The sequence below is a fragment of the Saccopteryx bilineata genome, chromosome 3 (assembly GCF_036850765.1).
Source record: "Saccopteryx bilineata isolate mSacBil1 chromosome 3, mSacBil1_pri_phased_curated, whole genome shotgun sequence".
Lineage (NCBI taxonomy): Eukaryota > Metazoa > Chordata > Mammalia > Chiroptera > Emballonuridae > Saccopteryx > Saccopteryx bilineata.
In genome coordinates, this window is record NC_089492.1 from 80,544,336 (window position 1) to 80,562,252 (window position 17,917).

At 39.9% G+C, this 17,917-nt stretch overlaps 1 protein-coding gene across 1 annotated transcript in view; it reads left to right on the plus strand.

Annotated features, from left to right (window-relative positions):
- Nucleotides 1–14,104: 14,104 nt before the first annotated feature.
- The window catches only part of CNBD1 (cyclic nucleotide binding domain containing 1), a 261,946-nt gene continuing 258,133 nt past the window's right edge, over nt 14,105–17,917 (plus strand). Inside the window, exon 1 of the mRNA XM_066266437.1 lies at nt 14,105–14,192. Within this exon, the coding sequence (XP_066122534.1) occupies nt 14,105–14,192 (88 nt within the window). The remainder of the gene's footprint in view (nt 14,193–17,917) is intronic.

Here is a 17,917-nt window from a genome sequence, read left to right on the forward strand (position 1 = left end):
TCTCCTTCAGGAACCCCTATTCTTTCTCTTCTCCTTCAGGAACCCCTATGATGCAGATATTGTTTCTCCTCATGTTGTCACAGAGCTCTCTTAGAGTTTCCTCAGACTTTTTGAACCTCTTTTCTTTTTGCTGTTTTGCTTCCATGCTTTTGTTTATCTTGTCCTCCAAATTGCTGATTCAATCCTCTGCTTCATCTAGCCTACTGTTAATTCATTCTATTGTAGTTTTCATTTCTGATATTGTATTTGTCATTTCTGACTGGTTCTTTTTTATTATTTCTAATTCTTTTTTGATCTTTGCTATCTCTTTACTTAGGTGTTCATTATGTTCATCCATTGTTGCTTTAAGATCCTTGGGCATCCTAACAATCATTATTTTAAACTCAGCATCTGGTAATTTGGTTACTTCTATCTCATTCAGTTCTTTTTCTGGGGATTTCTCTTGTTGAATCATTTGAATTGCATTTCTCTGTCTTCTCATTTTTTCTGTGTGTAGACTCCTCCTTTGGGTATGCTGCTTGAATAGCTAGCTGAGTCTAAGGTTTAAGTTGTCTGCTTCCAGCTTTCAGTTGTGTTGGTTCTAGATCTTCTTAGGTTGGTATCCTCTGTTGTTTGTAACCCAGTGTGGGCTACTTGTCAGCAGCTAGTTCTCTTTTTGCTGTTTGTGTCGGTGGTTTCTGTGCCTGGGTAGTGTGAGAGGGGCCACTCTGTCTGAAAGGATCAGCTTCCTCCTGCTTAGAACTGTCAGCAGCTCCATACAAGCTGTAAGCTCTGAAAGATTTGCCTCTGCTTTTCAGCTGTTCCACCTCCTCTTGCAGCTGCCTCATCTTTCCAGAGTCCTCTCCTGAAAGACTGTAGTGTGCCCTGACTGGCCTCACCTAACCAAGTGCTGTACAGATTGCAAGTTTTTTGTTTAAGGCAACTGATGTTGGGAAAACAATGTTACTGGGACTTGCTACTTCAGTGGTCTCTTGGGCTATAGCTCAGTACAGGGAATGTGGCCCCTACTCTAGGGCCTAATCCCTCAGCCTCTTCTGGATACTCAAATTTTATTTCTCCTCAACAAGGTGAGCCACAGAAAGTGTGAATTTCTCTGAGTTCCTCTTTCTGCAGCTTCTGACTGCTGGCTGCTGGCTAGGCCCAAGAGGGAACTCTAGGAATTATGGTGGTTAGTGGGCATGGCTTGCTCCTTGGCCCCAGTTGTCACTCTATCCAGCCTTTTTTTTTTTACAATTCTTTGTAGGGTGTTGCCACAGGAGTGTGTTGGATGTGGCCTCTGAGATCTAGAGGTGTGGCCTGCCCTCTGGCTCTCCAGGGGGTGGGGCACATTCTCAGAATTTGGGGGGAGGTGTAGCTCGGGTCTCACCAGGAAACCTCAATCACTGACCCGCCCCCTACTTTCTCACCTTTTGAAATGACCCTTTCCCCTGGCTGGAATCTGGAGAGATTTCTGGGGGTGGGGCAGCTGCCTTTCCCCAGGCTGGTGAGACAAAGGGAGTGCTCTTCCTATGAAAATGTCCACTTTAGCACTGGAGAATGACTCAGCGCAGGTGTTCCAGTCACTGTTACAGTGTCTTTCCCTGGGTCTCCAACTTTACAGTCTCCTCATGCAACTCCAGTCCTCTCAGCTCTCTCGCCCCCAGAACCCCAGGTAAGTGGCTGTAAGATTTTCTGCGTGAAGCGAGTGCCCATTCTAATGATCTCCCTGTAACTTGATTATCATTGTGAAGAGTCCACATTTAGAGGTACTAGGGTTTAGGACTTGCTGAAATAAATTCCTAGACCCAAGGTGCCATGTCAGCAAATGTAAACTTAAGTAACTTATGGCTCTTCTTAATGGCCCCCTTGACCAGAAACACAGCCTGTCCAGCCAGGAGTCACCCAATGCTAAGAGTCTGTAATGATTTTCTTGTTTTAAGTAAGGTCAATGTGCAACCCGAGCGCATCACTCTGAGTCAAATACCCTTTATCTCCCAGTTGTCTTTTTCTTGGGAAGTTTTAGTGCTGCTCCTTGTTCTGCAGTCCTGAGACCTCTGCAGACTGGAGACTGCCTGCTTGATGAAGTCTGGAGCGCAGTTTGCTTAGATCAGCTAAATTGTTCTCCTTAACTATTTTAACAAACTGAAATAGTTCCCTTCTGGGTGACTGACACAGTGCAATGCATAGTAAGTAGATTCTCATCAATCCTACGCCACATAAAACTTGGTAGAGTTCTCCCAGATTTTATTATGTTGCTTATCATTTTTAATTTTTGCCATGATACATTTTTGTCTTTTATAGTATTTTTATGACTATTTTACTGAAAGCTTGCAATAATTATCCTAGGGTTGGTGTTTCGTTTAAACCATAGTGTTTCCCTGTTCTCTTGAATATGTTGCACATGGTGATTTGGTACTTTCTCTGTGTTTTTAAGAGGCTGTTTAGAGGATAAGTGTTGATCAGGTAAGTTGACAGATGAGCAATGAGTTGATGAGGTGGATTTGCATTGTGACATTCCATATACCTCCTGGTGGTGTGGCTCCTCCAATCAAATGCTGCTGTCAACCCATCAGAAGTGAATCATGCACAATTTTCAAGCACAATTTGGTCTATCATAGAACATAGGTAAAGAGTGATGTTCCCACCAGCTTTTGCTGGATTGTTGACCCTGCCTTATTTCTGACCTAACAGAGTCAGGGATTTGCTACAACTGAGCCACACCATTGCCCATGACTCTGTTGGTTGCAAATACCATGCAACAAAATAGTATTTAATAAGAATACTGAAATGGATGTCAGCTCTTTTTTACTTGACCTACCATTTACTAATGTGTGAACATGCATGTATGCTTTCTATTCAAAGACATGGTGACTAGTAAGCACTAAAGTGTAGCTCTTAACAATAACAGCCACCAAGCAAGAAAAAACCTGGAAAGCTATGACTGGTCACAAGCTTTTTTTCTGAACAATAAAATGTGGCTAATAGTTCTCTAGAGAAAGAAATGCATGACAATGGATATTTACCTAGGAAATATTTTATCCCAAAATACCACCATGATTTATAATATCACAGGTCATTTCAGAAGCTGCTACAGGATGCCTCGTGTAGATAGTGTGCTGTGTGGTGCAAATTATACTGATTTGTGGGAGAGTGCAGTGGAAGACAAGAGCTATAAAGAAGGAAGAGTAATGTCCTTCCTTGAATCACTGGGGAAAAGCACAGCTCAGCACATGTCCCCAGGCACCTTGGAATAGTACCCAGCATTGAAGTTCAAACCTGAAATGTCAAACCTAAATGACAATGAGATTGCATTAGGAAAAAAGCAAAGGAGAAGACAAGGGGCACATTTTGATGTTGTGAATGGCATCTCCATGAAAGTCACTTATGGGGAGGGTAAACTAGGGAATGGGGCCAGTTACTAGGTAAAGAGGGAAATAATAATCACTTCCTAAACGAGTGTAGGAAGGGATGTTGTATGGCCAGTAGTCACGGCCACCAATGCTGCCAGGCAAGTGCAGGTTTTCATTAGATTCGGACAAACGGTAATAAAACTGCAGAGCCAAAAACTGGTGGGTCATTCCTTTATTCTAGCCTCTCAACCAGCGACGAGTAAAACACACACAGGGCACGAAAACCCCCTCACACATTCTCCCGTTCCACAACCAGGAGAATCTTTTCCGGTTTTTCCTAGAATCAAAGGCTCCCTACCAGGTCAGTCACCTCTGGTTCCCAATCTGCACACCTCCTTTCTACTTTCTGTGCAAACTGCAAAAACATGGCTTCCCTCTCCTCCTTTCTCCTTCTTCTTAAAAGTTTTTGGTGAGAAAACCCCTCCTCCAGTGACATTAGCATAACAATGGCCCTTCCCAAGCAGGAAGGTAATTAGCAGTTTCACCTGGCAGCACTATTTTTAACAAAGTGAGCATAAAAATCACATTTTACAAACTTATTTGTTTAACAGATGTCAACCAGGAGACAGAATGTGGCTAGGCAAAGAATGTGTAACCTGGGCTTCAATCCTGACTTTGTTTCATATTCTTTCTATGACCTTCAGAAGGGTGAATCTAGACTAGATGAGTTTCTAAGTCCTCTGCCATCTGCTGCACAGGTGGAAAGGAGAATCCTATGTTCAGGAAATAGAAGGCACTCAGCAGGTTCATCCCAAAAGGAGGAAATTCCTCATGTCAATCACAGGCTCTGTGAATGTTGCCATGTTAGCCTTTACTCCTCTGGCCACACAATTTCACAAGCTAGAAAGTAAGGATGTGCCCAGGACAGGGCTGAACAAGTGTGCACACGCTATGCACACCTTTGGAAGTTCTTTGCATGCTTCTCCAGGCAGTTCTGAGACAGCCAAGTGAATCTTTGGAAACATCTAAGTCACTAGAGAAAACACAAGAGAGGAAGAAAGAAAGGGATGTTATTATATTTTCCCTTTAGGTCAGTAAGACATGGTTCATGTCCTCCAGGGTTTAACGTAGATATTGGGTTTAAATTTAAATGAATTTTGAGCATCTGCAGAGTGAAATGTAACATATTTGGAGAAAAGTCAATTAAAGAAAATCAATTGTGTATCTAAAAGAAATGCATTGCAGCCAGCCAGTATTCACAACAAGCAAGAACAGGGGGTTAATACATGCCTTTGCTAAGAACTCTCACTTGCTTAAATTTAAGGGGACTTTCTTCTCACAAGAGGCATTAACATTTTAAAAAGTCTGAGAGAATAACTGTTGAACATGTTTTCCTTTGCTACAATGGATACTGAACTAACAGACTAAAGAGTCAGCCAGGATTTGAATCCTGTAGATGTATTTCAATGGCTGGAAGCCCTAGGAAGTTATCTATCATCACAAAGACTTTGTTTCCAAATTTGTGAAGTGGTAATATATCAGTCTCTACCTCCTAGACTTTTGTGAAGATGGAAATAAATAAAAGGTAATGTGTGCACATCACTCAACTTGGCAATAGAATTATGGTCCACAGGTGCGACCAGTCATTCAGTTATTATTCTCATGAGAATAGAACTTTTTTAATTTAGAAAATTAAATTTAATGGATGACATTGGTCAATAAGAGTACATAGGTTTCAGGTAAACATTTTTATTGCATTTGAACTGTTGATTGTGTTGTGTGCCCATCACCCAAATTCAAATCATTTTTCATCATTGTATATTTGTCCCTCTTTACTTCCCTCCCCCCAAACCCTCTCTCTGGTAACTGCTTTTATCTATGTCCGTGGGTCTCATTTTTATATCCCATCTATATGTGAAATTATATAGTTCTTAGCTTTTTTCTAATTTACATACTTCACTCAGTAAAATGTTCTCAAGGTCCATCAGTGTTGTGGTAATTGGCAATATGTCATCATTTCTTATGTTTAAAGAATTTTCCATTGTATATATGTACCACATCTTTATCTAGTCCTCTATCGAGGGACACTTTGGTTGTTTCCATGTCTTGGGCACTCTGAATAATGGTGAAATAAGCATGAGGGTACATGTGTCTTTACATACCAATATTTTTTAGTTTTTTTGGTAGATATCCAGAAGAGGGATTGCTGGGTCATATTAGCTCTAAGTTTTTGAGGAACCACCATACTGTCTTTCATAATGGCTGTACCAGTTTACATTCCCACCAGCAGTGAATGAAGGTTCCTTTTTTTCCACAGCCTTTCCAACACTTGTTATTACCTGTCTTGTTGATAATAACCAATCTAGCAGGTGTGAGGTGGTATCTCATTGTATTTTTGATTTGCATTTCTCTAATAGCTAGAAAAGATGAGTATCTTTTTTTATATACATTGCTCACAAAAATTAGAGGATATTTTGAAATGAATATGAAGCAATTTAAAAAAGGCATTTTAGTATTTTTTATTAAACAAGAACATCAGGAAAGCAAACAAGTCAAAGAAAGTTGTTCAACTATGCAAAGGAGATGCAAAACCAACTTTTATTTCATTGGTGAAAATGCACTATACAAAAGGCTGAAAGTACTGGAGTATCTACATGTTCCCTGATCTTGAAAGTGTACATACTGCAATTTCCCATCTCTCGCAGTGCCCTTGCAACACGATTTGCCCAAATGCGAAGCCTAGAAATCCATAGGACAACTTGAAGCTGGTCAAACACAGACGACAGTGGCAACAGCACTTGGAACATCCCAAAGAGTGATTAGCAGACTGTGGATTTTCAAGAGACTAGCACAGTATGAAGAAGAAGAGGGCAGGGTTGCCTACCTGCCACAATAGCAAGAGATGACTGATACTTGACCTTATTGTCAAGAAGCAACAGATGCAGCAATGCAACAGAGCTGTGGGGACAGTTTCTTGCTGCCACTAGATGACGGATATGCACCCAGATCATTCGAAATTAGCTCCATCATGTTGGACTGCATACCCAGCGACCAATGGTATGCATTCCGTTATCTGCTGAACACTGCAGAACCCGTACAAGGTGGACTGATGAACATCTTCATTGGACCCGTGATGAGTGGCCAACTGTCCTCTTCTCTGATTAGTCATGGTTTAGTCTGCAGCCTGACAATCATTGTGTCCTGATCTGGTGTGAATGAGGAACACGGGAGAATCCACATCTCATGTGAGAAAGGGACCCCTTCGGTGGTGGAATTATAGTGTGGGCTGGCTGGCATCAGCATATGGTGGCCGTACCGACCTCCACATCATCAGAAATGGATCACTGACTGCTGTCAGATATTGAGATGAGGTCCTTCACTCTATAGTGGTACCCTATGCTGGAGCAGTTAGAAACAACTTTCTTTTCATGGACGATAATGCAAGGCCCCACTGTACACATCTCATCAACAACATGCTTCAGGAGGCAGGAATCGAACGCATGGACTGGCCTTCATGTTCTCCAGACCTGAATCCCATTGAACATGCTTGGGATGCAATGGGAAGATGTCTGTCCAAAGCTTCCCACAGAACTTCTTGAGCTGGAAGTTGCCCTGGAGCAAGTGTGGCGGAGGATCCCACAGGAACTGTAGGACAGTCTGATCCAGTCCATGCCTCATTGCTGTCAGTGTGTTTCAGCAGTCTTGGGTGACCATACACCCTACTGAACAGTCAATGTGGGGTACTCTCGTCCAGTTTGACAAGCTTCTCTTCACCCTCACCAATATGTCACTTGCTACTCAATCACAATAACTGAGTTTGCATCTCATTTGTATAATTGAACAACTTTTTTTGACTTGATTGCTTTTCTGATGTTCTTGTTTAATAAAAAAAGTGAAATTCTTTTTTTTATTGCTTCATATTCATTTTGAAATATCCCCAAATTTTTGTGAGCCATTTGTATGTCTTGGGAGAAATATCTGTTCAGGTCCTTTCTCTATTTTTAAATTAGATTGTTTGCTTGTTTGTTGCTGAGCTTTGTGAGTTCTTTATATCAATATATTTTGGATATTAACCCCTTATTAGAGCTGTTGTTTATAAATGTCATCTTTCATTTTGTTGGTTGCATTTTTGTTTTGTTATTGGTTTCTTTTGCTGTTCAGAAGCTTTTTAGTTTGCTATAACCCCCTTCACTGATGTTCTTTATGGCAAAGATTCATAATTTTAGTACCTATGTTTTCTTCTATGTAATTTATTGTTTCAGATGAGAATCGAAATTTGAACAGAATGTGATGAATTAGACTTCTCTCACCACATTATTGAGGAAAAGTTTGATCAAGTAAACTCAAAAAGCTTGGAGCACTCAAAGTCACTTTTGAGCAGACATTAAACATTAGAGCAGTTCATAAGCTAGTAAAATGAATGCTCAATGTGCCGCCCTGGTTAAAATTCCTGGTAATATAAAAAGTTTGTTCTCTTTCTCTAGTTTATTTAGGAAAAAAAATAATCTATTTTCTGTAGGAGATTCCATCTGTTAGTGACTGCCTATAAAGGGAAAGAATTTTAAAGTCAGCCAAAGAACATATTTTTAAAATTTTGTGATATATATTGAATGTGTTTTGAATAATCTTATCTGAAAGCCATCCAGGGCATTGCTAATGGCAAGGATTTCTGATCTTAGTAGTTTTCCAGACTCTATAGTTGTTATAATGTTTAATTACTTCCTTGAACAGTTGATTTCATTTAAGATGTTTTCCGTTTACAGTTATCTGTGGTTGATAACATTTTGCTCATTTTAAGCAGTTATCCTGCACAGCTGCCTTTCCTGTTGAATATTTATATTTGTTATAAAAAAGGGCTGGTTTGGTGTCTTACATTGATACTGTTGGTTAAAGTTATTGAGAGTTATTTAGGGAAAATAGTTTATTTGTATGTTTTAAGGACAGTATTTGTCTGGTGTTATAACTTTTGGGAACTATTCTCATTTTTCCCCCTATCTAAACCGAGCTTTTTTTTTTTTTTTAATTTTTTTTACTTTTATTAATTTTTAGAGAGGAGGGAGAGAGAGAGAGAGAGAGAGAGAGAGAGAGAGAGAGAGAGGAGAGAAGGGGGAGGGAGGAGCAGGAAGTATCAACTCCCATATGTGCCTTGACCAGGCAAGCCCAGGGTTTTGAACCGGCGACCTCAGCGTTCCAGGTCGACGCTTTATCCACTGTGCCACCACAGGTCAGGCCTAAACCGAGCTTTTATTTTGAGCTCCCAGTTTGCTGAATAGTAGAAACCTAACCTCAGACCATTTGAGTCCCACTTTGCCCCAGGGTTATGTGTTTTTTTAAAAATTGAATTTATTATGGTGACACTAGTTAACATAATTATACAGGTTTTAGGTGCCTGATTCTACAACATATTTCTTTAATTTTTAAAAACAATTAAAAAATCAAATTGCATCTGGATTCATCTTCATAGTGATTTATTTCTGTATTAAAATGACACTCTTATTTATACATGAGATCCCAAAATTGTATAGGTATTTTCTGAAGGATGTAGACAGAGAAAACAAGTGTTGGGATTCATGGATAACATGCAAGCTCATCATTGTGAGGAAGAAAGGACAGGCAGGTATTCACTCCATGTCTCATCTTTTCTGACTTTCTTTCATTCTTTCAAGAACTCCAAGATGTCCCATGTGAGGTTCAGCCTCTCTGGTGCTTTTGCTCAAGGTTAAAAGTAACCCTTGCTCTGCCTTTTACGATCTTCTCAAGTTCATCATCTCTACACATCCATTTTCTCATCTATAAATAAGGCTAATAAATTGTACCTACCTCATGAGGCTGTGAGGGACAAATTTGTGTCGAGTAATTAAATTAATGCCTTGCAAAAAAAATGCATCTACCCCAACACAGAACATAGGGTCCTATGACCCCTGTTAGTCCTCCTCCCCAGCCCCCATTGCTCAACAACCATCCTCTCTTTGCTTGCCTCTACCTTGATCTAGTTCAAACCTCCATCGTCATGCCTGGAAAACTCTGGCAGCCTCTGTCCTGGTCCCCCGCCACCAACTTGTCTTGTATAATTTATGCTCCACTAACCCCAGAGTTCCGGCTCTGAAGCAGACCTCATTAAAATTCTGAGCTGCTGTGCCATATGTAGTCTTGGACAAATCCCTTACCCTTTACAACTCTGTGGGTTCCTTATTTGAAAACACCTATTTGCCTTTCTTATGTGGCAATGTTGTGATGCTCAAATTCATGCAGAACCCTTTGACGTCACCAAGTGCCATGCAACATTAGTCATTAAGATGTAAACTCAGACCTGATCTGTGGTGGCTCAGTGGATCAAGTGTCAACCTGGAAATGCTGAGGTTGCCGGTTCGAGACCCTGGGCTTGCCTGGTCAAGGCACATATGGGAGTTGATGCTTCCAGCTCCTCCCCCTGTCTCTCTCTCCTCTCTGTCTCTCTCTCTCCTCTCTAAAATGAATAAATAAAAATAAAAATTAAAAAAAGATGTAAACTAAAAGAAACCCAGTTTAGAACAGCTGTCAGTGGATGTTAGATATGATTGGGTTTATCCTTTCACTTCCAAAATAATTTGCACCATTCATTGCCTAAAATTATGCCATCTGGAAGAAGAGTGGGCCACACATAAAAAAGGAATATGTCAGGAAAGTGCAAATCCTTGTCAAGTGATTATTGTTGTCTGACACTGTTTGTGGGGATTAGAGGTGCAGGGACAAGAAGCTCAAGTGTCTGTGTTGTTTTACTCTCAGTATAGACACAGCTCACTCAAATTGGCACTCACGTTAGGTAGTGAGTTCTCCTTGGCACGATGGCATGTTTATTAGTTGAAGAGAGTTAACATGTGGACTACAGTGACTACTGTTGCTGTCACTGCGGGTGCTGAAAGATGCACTCACACCTGCCACTTAGGGGTGCTGTGCTCACGTGTGCAAGGCATTGTGTAAGTGTTTAAAAACATCATCTCATTTAACGCTTAAAATAAATCTGCAAGAATGAGTTATTGTGGACACTAAATGGTAACCTAAGTATATAAACATATAGGGAAAACTAAAAAAAAGATAAGAGCTAACATTAACTGGAGAACTGTGTTCATCCACCCCTCAGAATAACCCTGTGGGTGGATATCTTTCTAGTTTACATTTAAGGAAGCTGAGGCATAGATATCATTTGCCATATAGGGTAGAGCCAGTTAATGGCTGAGCTGGCAATATGAACCTATGTCTGCCTGATCTTTCATGATAATAATATACATGTGGAAACACAGAGTGGTTTATTAAAATTCTTCATTTCTTTATGCTGATTATTGGTGAACCCTTAGCTAGGAGTGGCTGGAGTATATTCTCTATCCTGCTCATCATTCTCGGTTCTTGTTCTCTAGTTTCTGAGTCAAATGCTGACCCACATTACCAGTACTTTGGGGGCTTTCTGGGATTGTTTAGACTTTTGGTTTTCGCCTCTCTAGGCTTTATTGTTTCAGAGTCACATGCTTGATCCTAGAGGCTCTGGAAGCTTTGGAAACATGACCTTCATCCAGGGAAAGCTACTTGTGAATATCTAGACCGATAGGGAAAGGGTTCCAGAAGGCTTTTCAGATCATCTATTAAATTATGCACATTTGTAGTAAATTGATATGTTCTTTCCTAATGAACACAGTTACAAATGTGTCATATCAGAACAAAACACTCAAAATAGGGCTTGGTGCACAGGTGCAGTGATCCGTGTATCTCTGGGAAAACAATCTTAACCAGATAGAGCAACAAATAGTGCAAGTGTGTTTAGCTACATCTGTTGAGTACTTTGGTCCTGTCTTCAGGTAAATAAGTAACTGATTCAAAGTAGACGACCACTATTATGTGATTTAGGTTCAATGTATATTTATAGACTATGTGTATCCATGGCAGGTGCTATGAATATTCCTACATGAATATACTGTCACTTAGGTCCCCATATGGTAAAAGACTGACATGAACTAAAAATGAGGAGATTTTTTAATTATAGAAAGTATATTCTTTATACATTATAGGTACATAGCTATTCCACTGTGTGTACATCAATATGCCATTGTCAGTTGGGTCTGGAAAGTAGATTATTTGCTTAGTAATATATTGTTAAATTGGAGGTTAAATTGTTTATAAATTAATCTCACAAAAATTACCACTTTTGAGGACATAAAAATTACACACCCCAGAGCAATTTAGAATAAACAAAATGACAATATTTTTGTACAGAGTGTTCATTTTCTATGAGCAAATTTGACATAAGTTGAAGTAAGCATAGAAATTACCATATAAGTTTCACTTCCATACATTTCCATATATGTATATATAAATAAATAAGAATTGAACTTTATTAGTCATGGTAAAATTATAAATAGATTACATACATTCTAGTTAATTTGGACACTATTTTTAACCATTCACAGGAAAAAATATGCACACATATATATGTATTTATATAAATTACTTCATGGGTGTGTGCAAGTAATTTATAGATTCCTTGCAAAGGAGAGACTGGCCAATGATATAATATATAACACTTGATTTTCTCTAAGTGAGTTTTGTGCCTAACCACTTTTAATTTATATAAATATTCCTATAGTTGTTTCTGTAGCTGTATTTTTAAATAAAAATGTACATGTTTAATTGTCTTGATTTTAGTTGAAGCATTTTTCCTGTTATTAACTTATTTAAAATGTTAAGAATGTATAGAAAGTTATCAGGTTGAATTTGGTTGGCTTCTGGGGTACAGAATGAATATTGATGGTATGTCTTGGATAATGAACAATGTAGTATACTACTGTTAACTATGTAGGATTGAGTGGGCTCCACATGAAATGTGCATTTGAGAAAATCTATTTAAAAGATTTAAAAAGTTTTGTAATCCATGTGAATTTCTCAAGGTTTACAATAATAATATTGTCATTACTAATAAAAATGACATCTAGAAACTGCTAGGACCTTTCTATTCATTTTAAAATTTAATATTTATTGCATTTGTATAAAGTGTTAATATTACCTCTATTATGTATATTAGGCTATTGTAACTAAGCAGATTAAATGACTTGCCCAAGATAATTTTACAAGCAAGTGTTTGAAGAATGAGTAGACTATGAGGAATGTCTAGGCATTGGCAAACAATTTCATCCATCTGTTCAGCAAAGGCAAATCGTGATTATGTTACATTCTTGGAATGAATTTTAAGAGCATTCAGAACACGTTGGAAGGACTAATCAAAAACTGAATTTGTTTTCAGAGCTGAATTTGTGACGTGTTGCATTCTCTCTGGACAGATTTCAGCAGATAATAGCAGATGATTCTCACACAGAATCATGCAGATCCCATAGACTTCGACAAAATTAAGTAAACTTTTAAAATTATTTATTTTACTCTTTTCTCCTTAATGTTCTTATTTACTTGCATTGTCACTTTTCATGTGTGTGTGTATATACAAATAAGTATATTTATACACAGACACACACACACATATATATATATTTCAATTGTTTTCTAGGGAGGGCTCCTTTGATATGAAATTACTATGATGTTAATTATCTTGCAGTGTATGTGGTCATTTTTATATACAAAATACGCAAAAGAAAGACGAAACGGTGAAAAAAAATCATATAATACAACCTATCTGCTTAAAATCCATGAAAAATGCAGGACTACTTTATAACTAACTTGCATAAGAATGTCCTCAGTCCCTTGAGTTTTAAATGTGAGAAAGGGAGGAGAATGGGTCTGGGACAGCCTGTCAAATGAAGACCGCAGTGACCGAGGTGTACAGTGAGGATGGCGAGGTGCCATCCTGGGGTGGGAGCCATGCAGGTGAAGGTCCCTGGCTGGTGTAGAACCATCAAGACAAAAAGCAATGCTGAGGCTCGACAAATTCACATCTGCAGTGAGTTCAGAGTTTATAAAACTGGAGACAGGATATGGTCGATCAAAAAGTTATGGCGAAGTAAGTTTATTGCACAGAGGCCATGTTGCAAGATAAACATGTTAATTTGTATACGACTAACGTTTTTAAACTCTGGTTATTTCTATTTTTTAGAGGAAGTTGGTCACTAAATGGCTACCAGTCTGTCAGGCTCCAGGAGTCGGTCACAGCCTTTTTGCATGTAACCCATTATAGCCAGGATACCAGGAGAATATTTTTAAAGAGAAGGAATACTCAGAATGAAAAGGCAGGTTCATTAGGACTCTAAACCCTGGCCATCTTAACAAGCTTTAATTATTTGGAAACAGTGGGAAATATCCAAAATATATATGACACTCCAACAAAGTTTGGTGAACAATGAGCAGGGGTGAGTTTATTAGTGTATGACCCCTAGAAGGGGTGTCCACCTCAGTATGTAGCCATGGGGAACTGTACAAATATCCAGCAGCAGCTCTTACGGAAAGGGTCTGAGACCCAGTGCTAGCCGTTAGCCAGCAGGGAAAGGGTCCTCTCTGGTCTTCCCAAGACCAATGACACGAGTTCCTCTTTCATCCAACCCAGACTCGTGTACTCTCTGACTGACTTGTGGGTTATGCTTTCCTTCTCCACTGCAGGCGCCCCCCAGAGCCCCCTACCCGAATTCCCTGCACTGGGCCTCCCTCTGAGAAACTTCGTGCACACCCTTGAGAACTGTGAGAGCAGGTTCCGAGGGCCCAGCCTATCAGAGAGCACACTGAGAGTTCTGCTTTGTGAGGCCTCAAGCAAAAGCCTGCTTCTGCCTCTCCAGCAGCCTCTGCTCAGCCACCTTGAAGCCATCAAGATGCCTGTGTCTCCTCTGTCCTCAGCCATTCTCTCTCAAATGACAGACATCAAGAATGTGCCTCCTCCTCCGCCTCGCAGCGTGCCAAGTGAGTAGGCATCCTCAGGGTCTGGCATCGTCCTCCGGGGTCCTTACCCCAGATCTGAGAAATGGGGCATCTCAGGGTTGGTTGGCAGGGATGTTGGCAATCTCATTGATAGTTTATTAGAGGAATGGAAGAAACATAGAGGTACAATTCTGCTTTGTCTTCCTGAAGCCATGTCAGTTCTCTGAGTCTCAAGGCTTTTGCTTTGTGAAATGAGGATGTCTGTGAACTCTCAGGTTTCCAAATAGCAGAGACTTCAAAAGAAGAGAGAGTACAAAGGCTCAGAGAGGTCTTACAGGTCATACTGATCAATGCCTTGTTATTGGCAGGTCTTCTAGTGGCTCAGTTTTTCTTCTTTTGGGAGCTAATTAACACTGAATTTTTCACCAGGAGAAATTTCATTGAAAATTATAAAGGAAAAAGAAAGACAGTTCTTATTATTCTAGCTCTGAAATTTATTCCCATTTCATTTTATTTTCATTTTGTATTCATTGATTTACAATATCATATATCATAAATATAAAGTTAAGTATTTTGAAGTTTATACAATTGACAATATTTTCTTTCCTTTTATTTAGTGAGAGAAGGGGAGGCAGAGACAGACTCCTGCATGTGCCCCCATCCACCTGGCATGCCCACTGGGGGGCAATCCTCTGCCCATCTGGGGCCCTTGCTCTGTTGGAACTGGAGCCATTTTTTTAGTGCCCAAGACAGAGGCTATGGAGCCATCCTCAGCACCCGGGACCAACTTGCTCTAATCAAGCCTTGGCTGCAGGAGGGGGAGAGAGAGAGAAAGAAATAGAAAAGTGAGAGGGGGAGGGGTGAGAAGCAGATGGGCTCTTCTCTTGTGTGCCCTGACTGGGAATCAAACCTGGTACATCCACATGCCAGGCCAGTGCTCCAGCACTGAACCAACCGGCTGGAGCCTATTTCCTTATTTTATATAGTTGGTCTAAACCCAGAACCTTTTTCTCAAGACTTATTGGTCATAACCATTTTATTTATAGATCTATTATTTAATCTGAGTTAATATAATATACTGAATTAATAATATGTAATAGTTCTAATGATAGCTGAGGTTTAAAAATACCTTTTAGGCAACAAAGCTAACAATTGTGGCTTTTTCAACTTCAAAAAAAAGCATTTACTTCACTGAATATGAAATAAATGAATAAGTGAATTCATATTGAATATGAGATAATGCATACTTTATTGAATATTTATTGAATGCATATATTATTTTCATAGTAGGGTAAATTTATAGTATTTATTAAAGAAGCTAACCTAATTCTTATATTTTTCAATAAGAGTTAGCTCTACTGAATATATATATGAATATATATATGTGTGTGTGTATGTATGTATATATATATATATATTTTTTTAATTAATAATTCTAGTCTCCAGGGAAAAAGGCTGATACCCTGACAAGGTATACTTATGTTTTGAACAGTGTTAGATAAAGTTATGTTAAAACAAATTAATTTCTACATGTGTTACTTTCATTTGTCTTTATTACTGTGAAGACATTTTTGTATGTAGTCAAAGTTTTGTGTTCCAATGCGAATTGATTAAGTACTAAATGTAATTTTTCCGAAAGCCCCAGCTCCTACTGTACAGGTTCTACTTGTGAAAAAGAAAAGTCACCTTAAGGAGATTTTTATTTTTTTTAAACAACCCAGGAAGCACAGTAGCTGGAACTAAAAGATCCAATTAATTTAGAATCACTAGGATGAGGTGTGCTGCCCTCTGAAGTGTCTCCCAAGGACACTTAGCCTGTGTGAAGTGATTAAAAGATGAGAAATCAGGCCCAGTTGAGATCTCAGAACTGAATAGTGCATAATGGAAGCGCCAACCCCCCTTCCCCCTGACATATGTCCTCTGTAGAGGCTCCTACTTGACGTGTTGTGTCTGTGACTTCTCTTTGGAGACATGTCCTGCTTAGTAACTACCTTTGTGCTAATTCTAGCAAGTCAACAATTTCCCTTAGCAAACTCCGCGGGTCCCTGCTGAAATGATCCGTGGAAGGGTACTCAATGATGCTTTCAATCTGTAATATGACGGACCTGCACGGTAAAAGAGGTATCTGTGGGGGTGATTCAGATGCCCTGGGGATAAATAAGAAGGTTCAGCTAAGGATATTAAGAAGATATAGCCATGATGTACATTCTTGTTTACTTGGAATGTGGTTAGCGAGGCTATGTTGAGTGAGCCTTGTTTACCTTGTCCATGAATTTTATATATGAGGAGTGCTCACCCAGTACCTTCTATTGGTGTTGTGTAAACGTGCAGTTCTTTCCCTTGTTTCTAACAAGAATATGAGGAGGTCTGTAGTAGGGGAATATGGCCTCAGTGATGTCCCTCCATAGTCCTTGAACCTGTGGATATGCTATGCTGCATGGCAGGGGGCGTGGAGACTGCCAATCAGATGATCTTAGGGAGAGGTTCCCACATTATAGGTGACTCTGTCCTTCTCTGTGGAAGATGGAGGCATGTGAGTCAGAGTGATGTGTGGTGACAAAGGTCCACGAGCCATTATTGCAGGCTTTGAAGATGGAAGGGGGAGTGGTCTCTTGCTAAGGAGTTCGGGCACCTCTAAGAGGTAGGAAAAGGCAAAGACATAGACCTGTAGGAGGAGCACAACCCTGATAATGACTTCATTTTAGCCCAGTGAGACCCAGCTCAGTCTTCTGACTCCTAGGACTGTAAGACAAGACACTTTTGTGGATTTATGCCAGCAAGCTTGTGGTACTTTGGTATCACAGCAATAAGAAACGAATGCACGATCAGTTTTAGAGGTGAGGTCAGTAAGGCTGAGGTTTCTGGCTAAGGTTCAGTTGTCCAGGGGTGGAGACACTTAAAGAATTCTCTCTGCTCATGAAAACAACTATCAGCAACACCCCAGTTCCCCCCTTCCTCAGCACCTGCAAGTGCACTACATATGTTACCTGTTCAACAATGTCTATACAGTGGTTGCATTTTGCGAGTTGGCTACTCAGGCTCCCTTGATTTGAGGCAGAGAGCAGATTGCTCATCTAGTGATGGCCTTCCATTCCTGTCTCCTTATTCTGAAAGCCAGACTCTCAGGCACCCCAGAAAGTGATGCATTTTTAGTCACTTATGCACTTTTCTCTTGGAAACTTCTAAGTCTTCTTCGTAGTCTCTGACTTGTGTCTCAGGACCCTTCACAGCTTGCTAACCCCCCAGAAATAAAGACGATTGGTCTCCAAAGCAAAAACAGATGTGGCATTCTTTATTCTGCATGAGGACTCATTTCAAAAACCATACAGTTAGCAAAGCCGACCTTAGTTTTTATCACCTGTGGGAAGCATCGGGTCTGGGTACACACACGAACGTTGTTGTTAGACGGTGATTTCCCGAAGAGGCAAAAGGAAGAAAAATGTATTATCATCATCATTATTATTTAATAAAAGGCATGAAGCTACCCTTCAGCACTTGGCTGAGGGAACCACCTTCCCCTCCTCTTTTGATTAGGAGTGTGGTCTGGTAGGCTGTCTCTTTCTGGGTTCATAGGCTCTACCTCAATTTGCTTCACACTTATTAGGCTCATGCTTCTGAGAAGGGACAAGTACAAAATTGCATCTTGCACTTTTGGCTCCTAATTTATCTGGGAGAAAGCCATTCTGTACTGTTGTTTCAGTAACAACAAGGGTGTCAGCTTCACGAGACGTTTGTGGGTTCCTTTGTGCTTGTTCCCGATGTGGGAG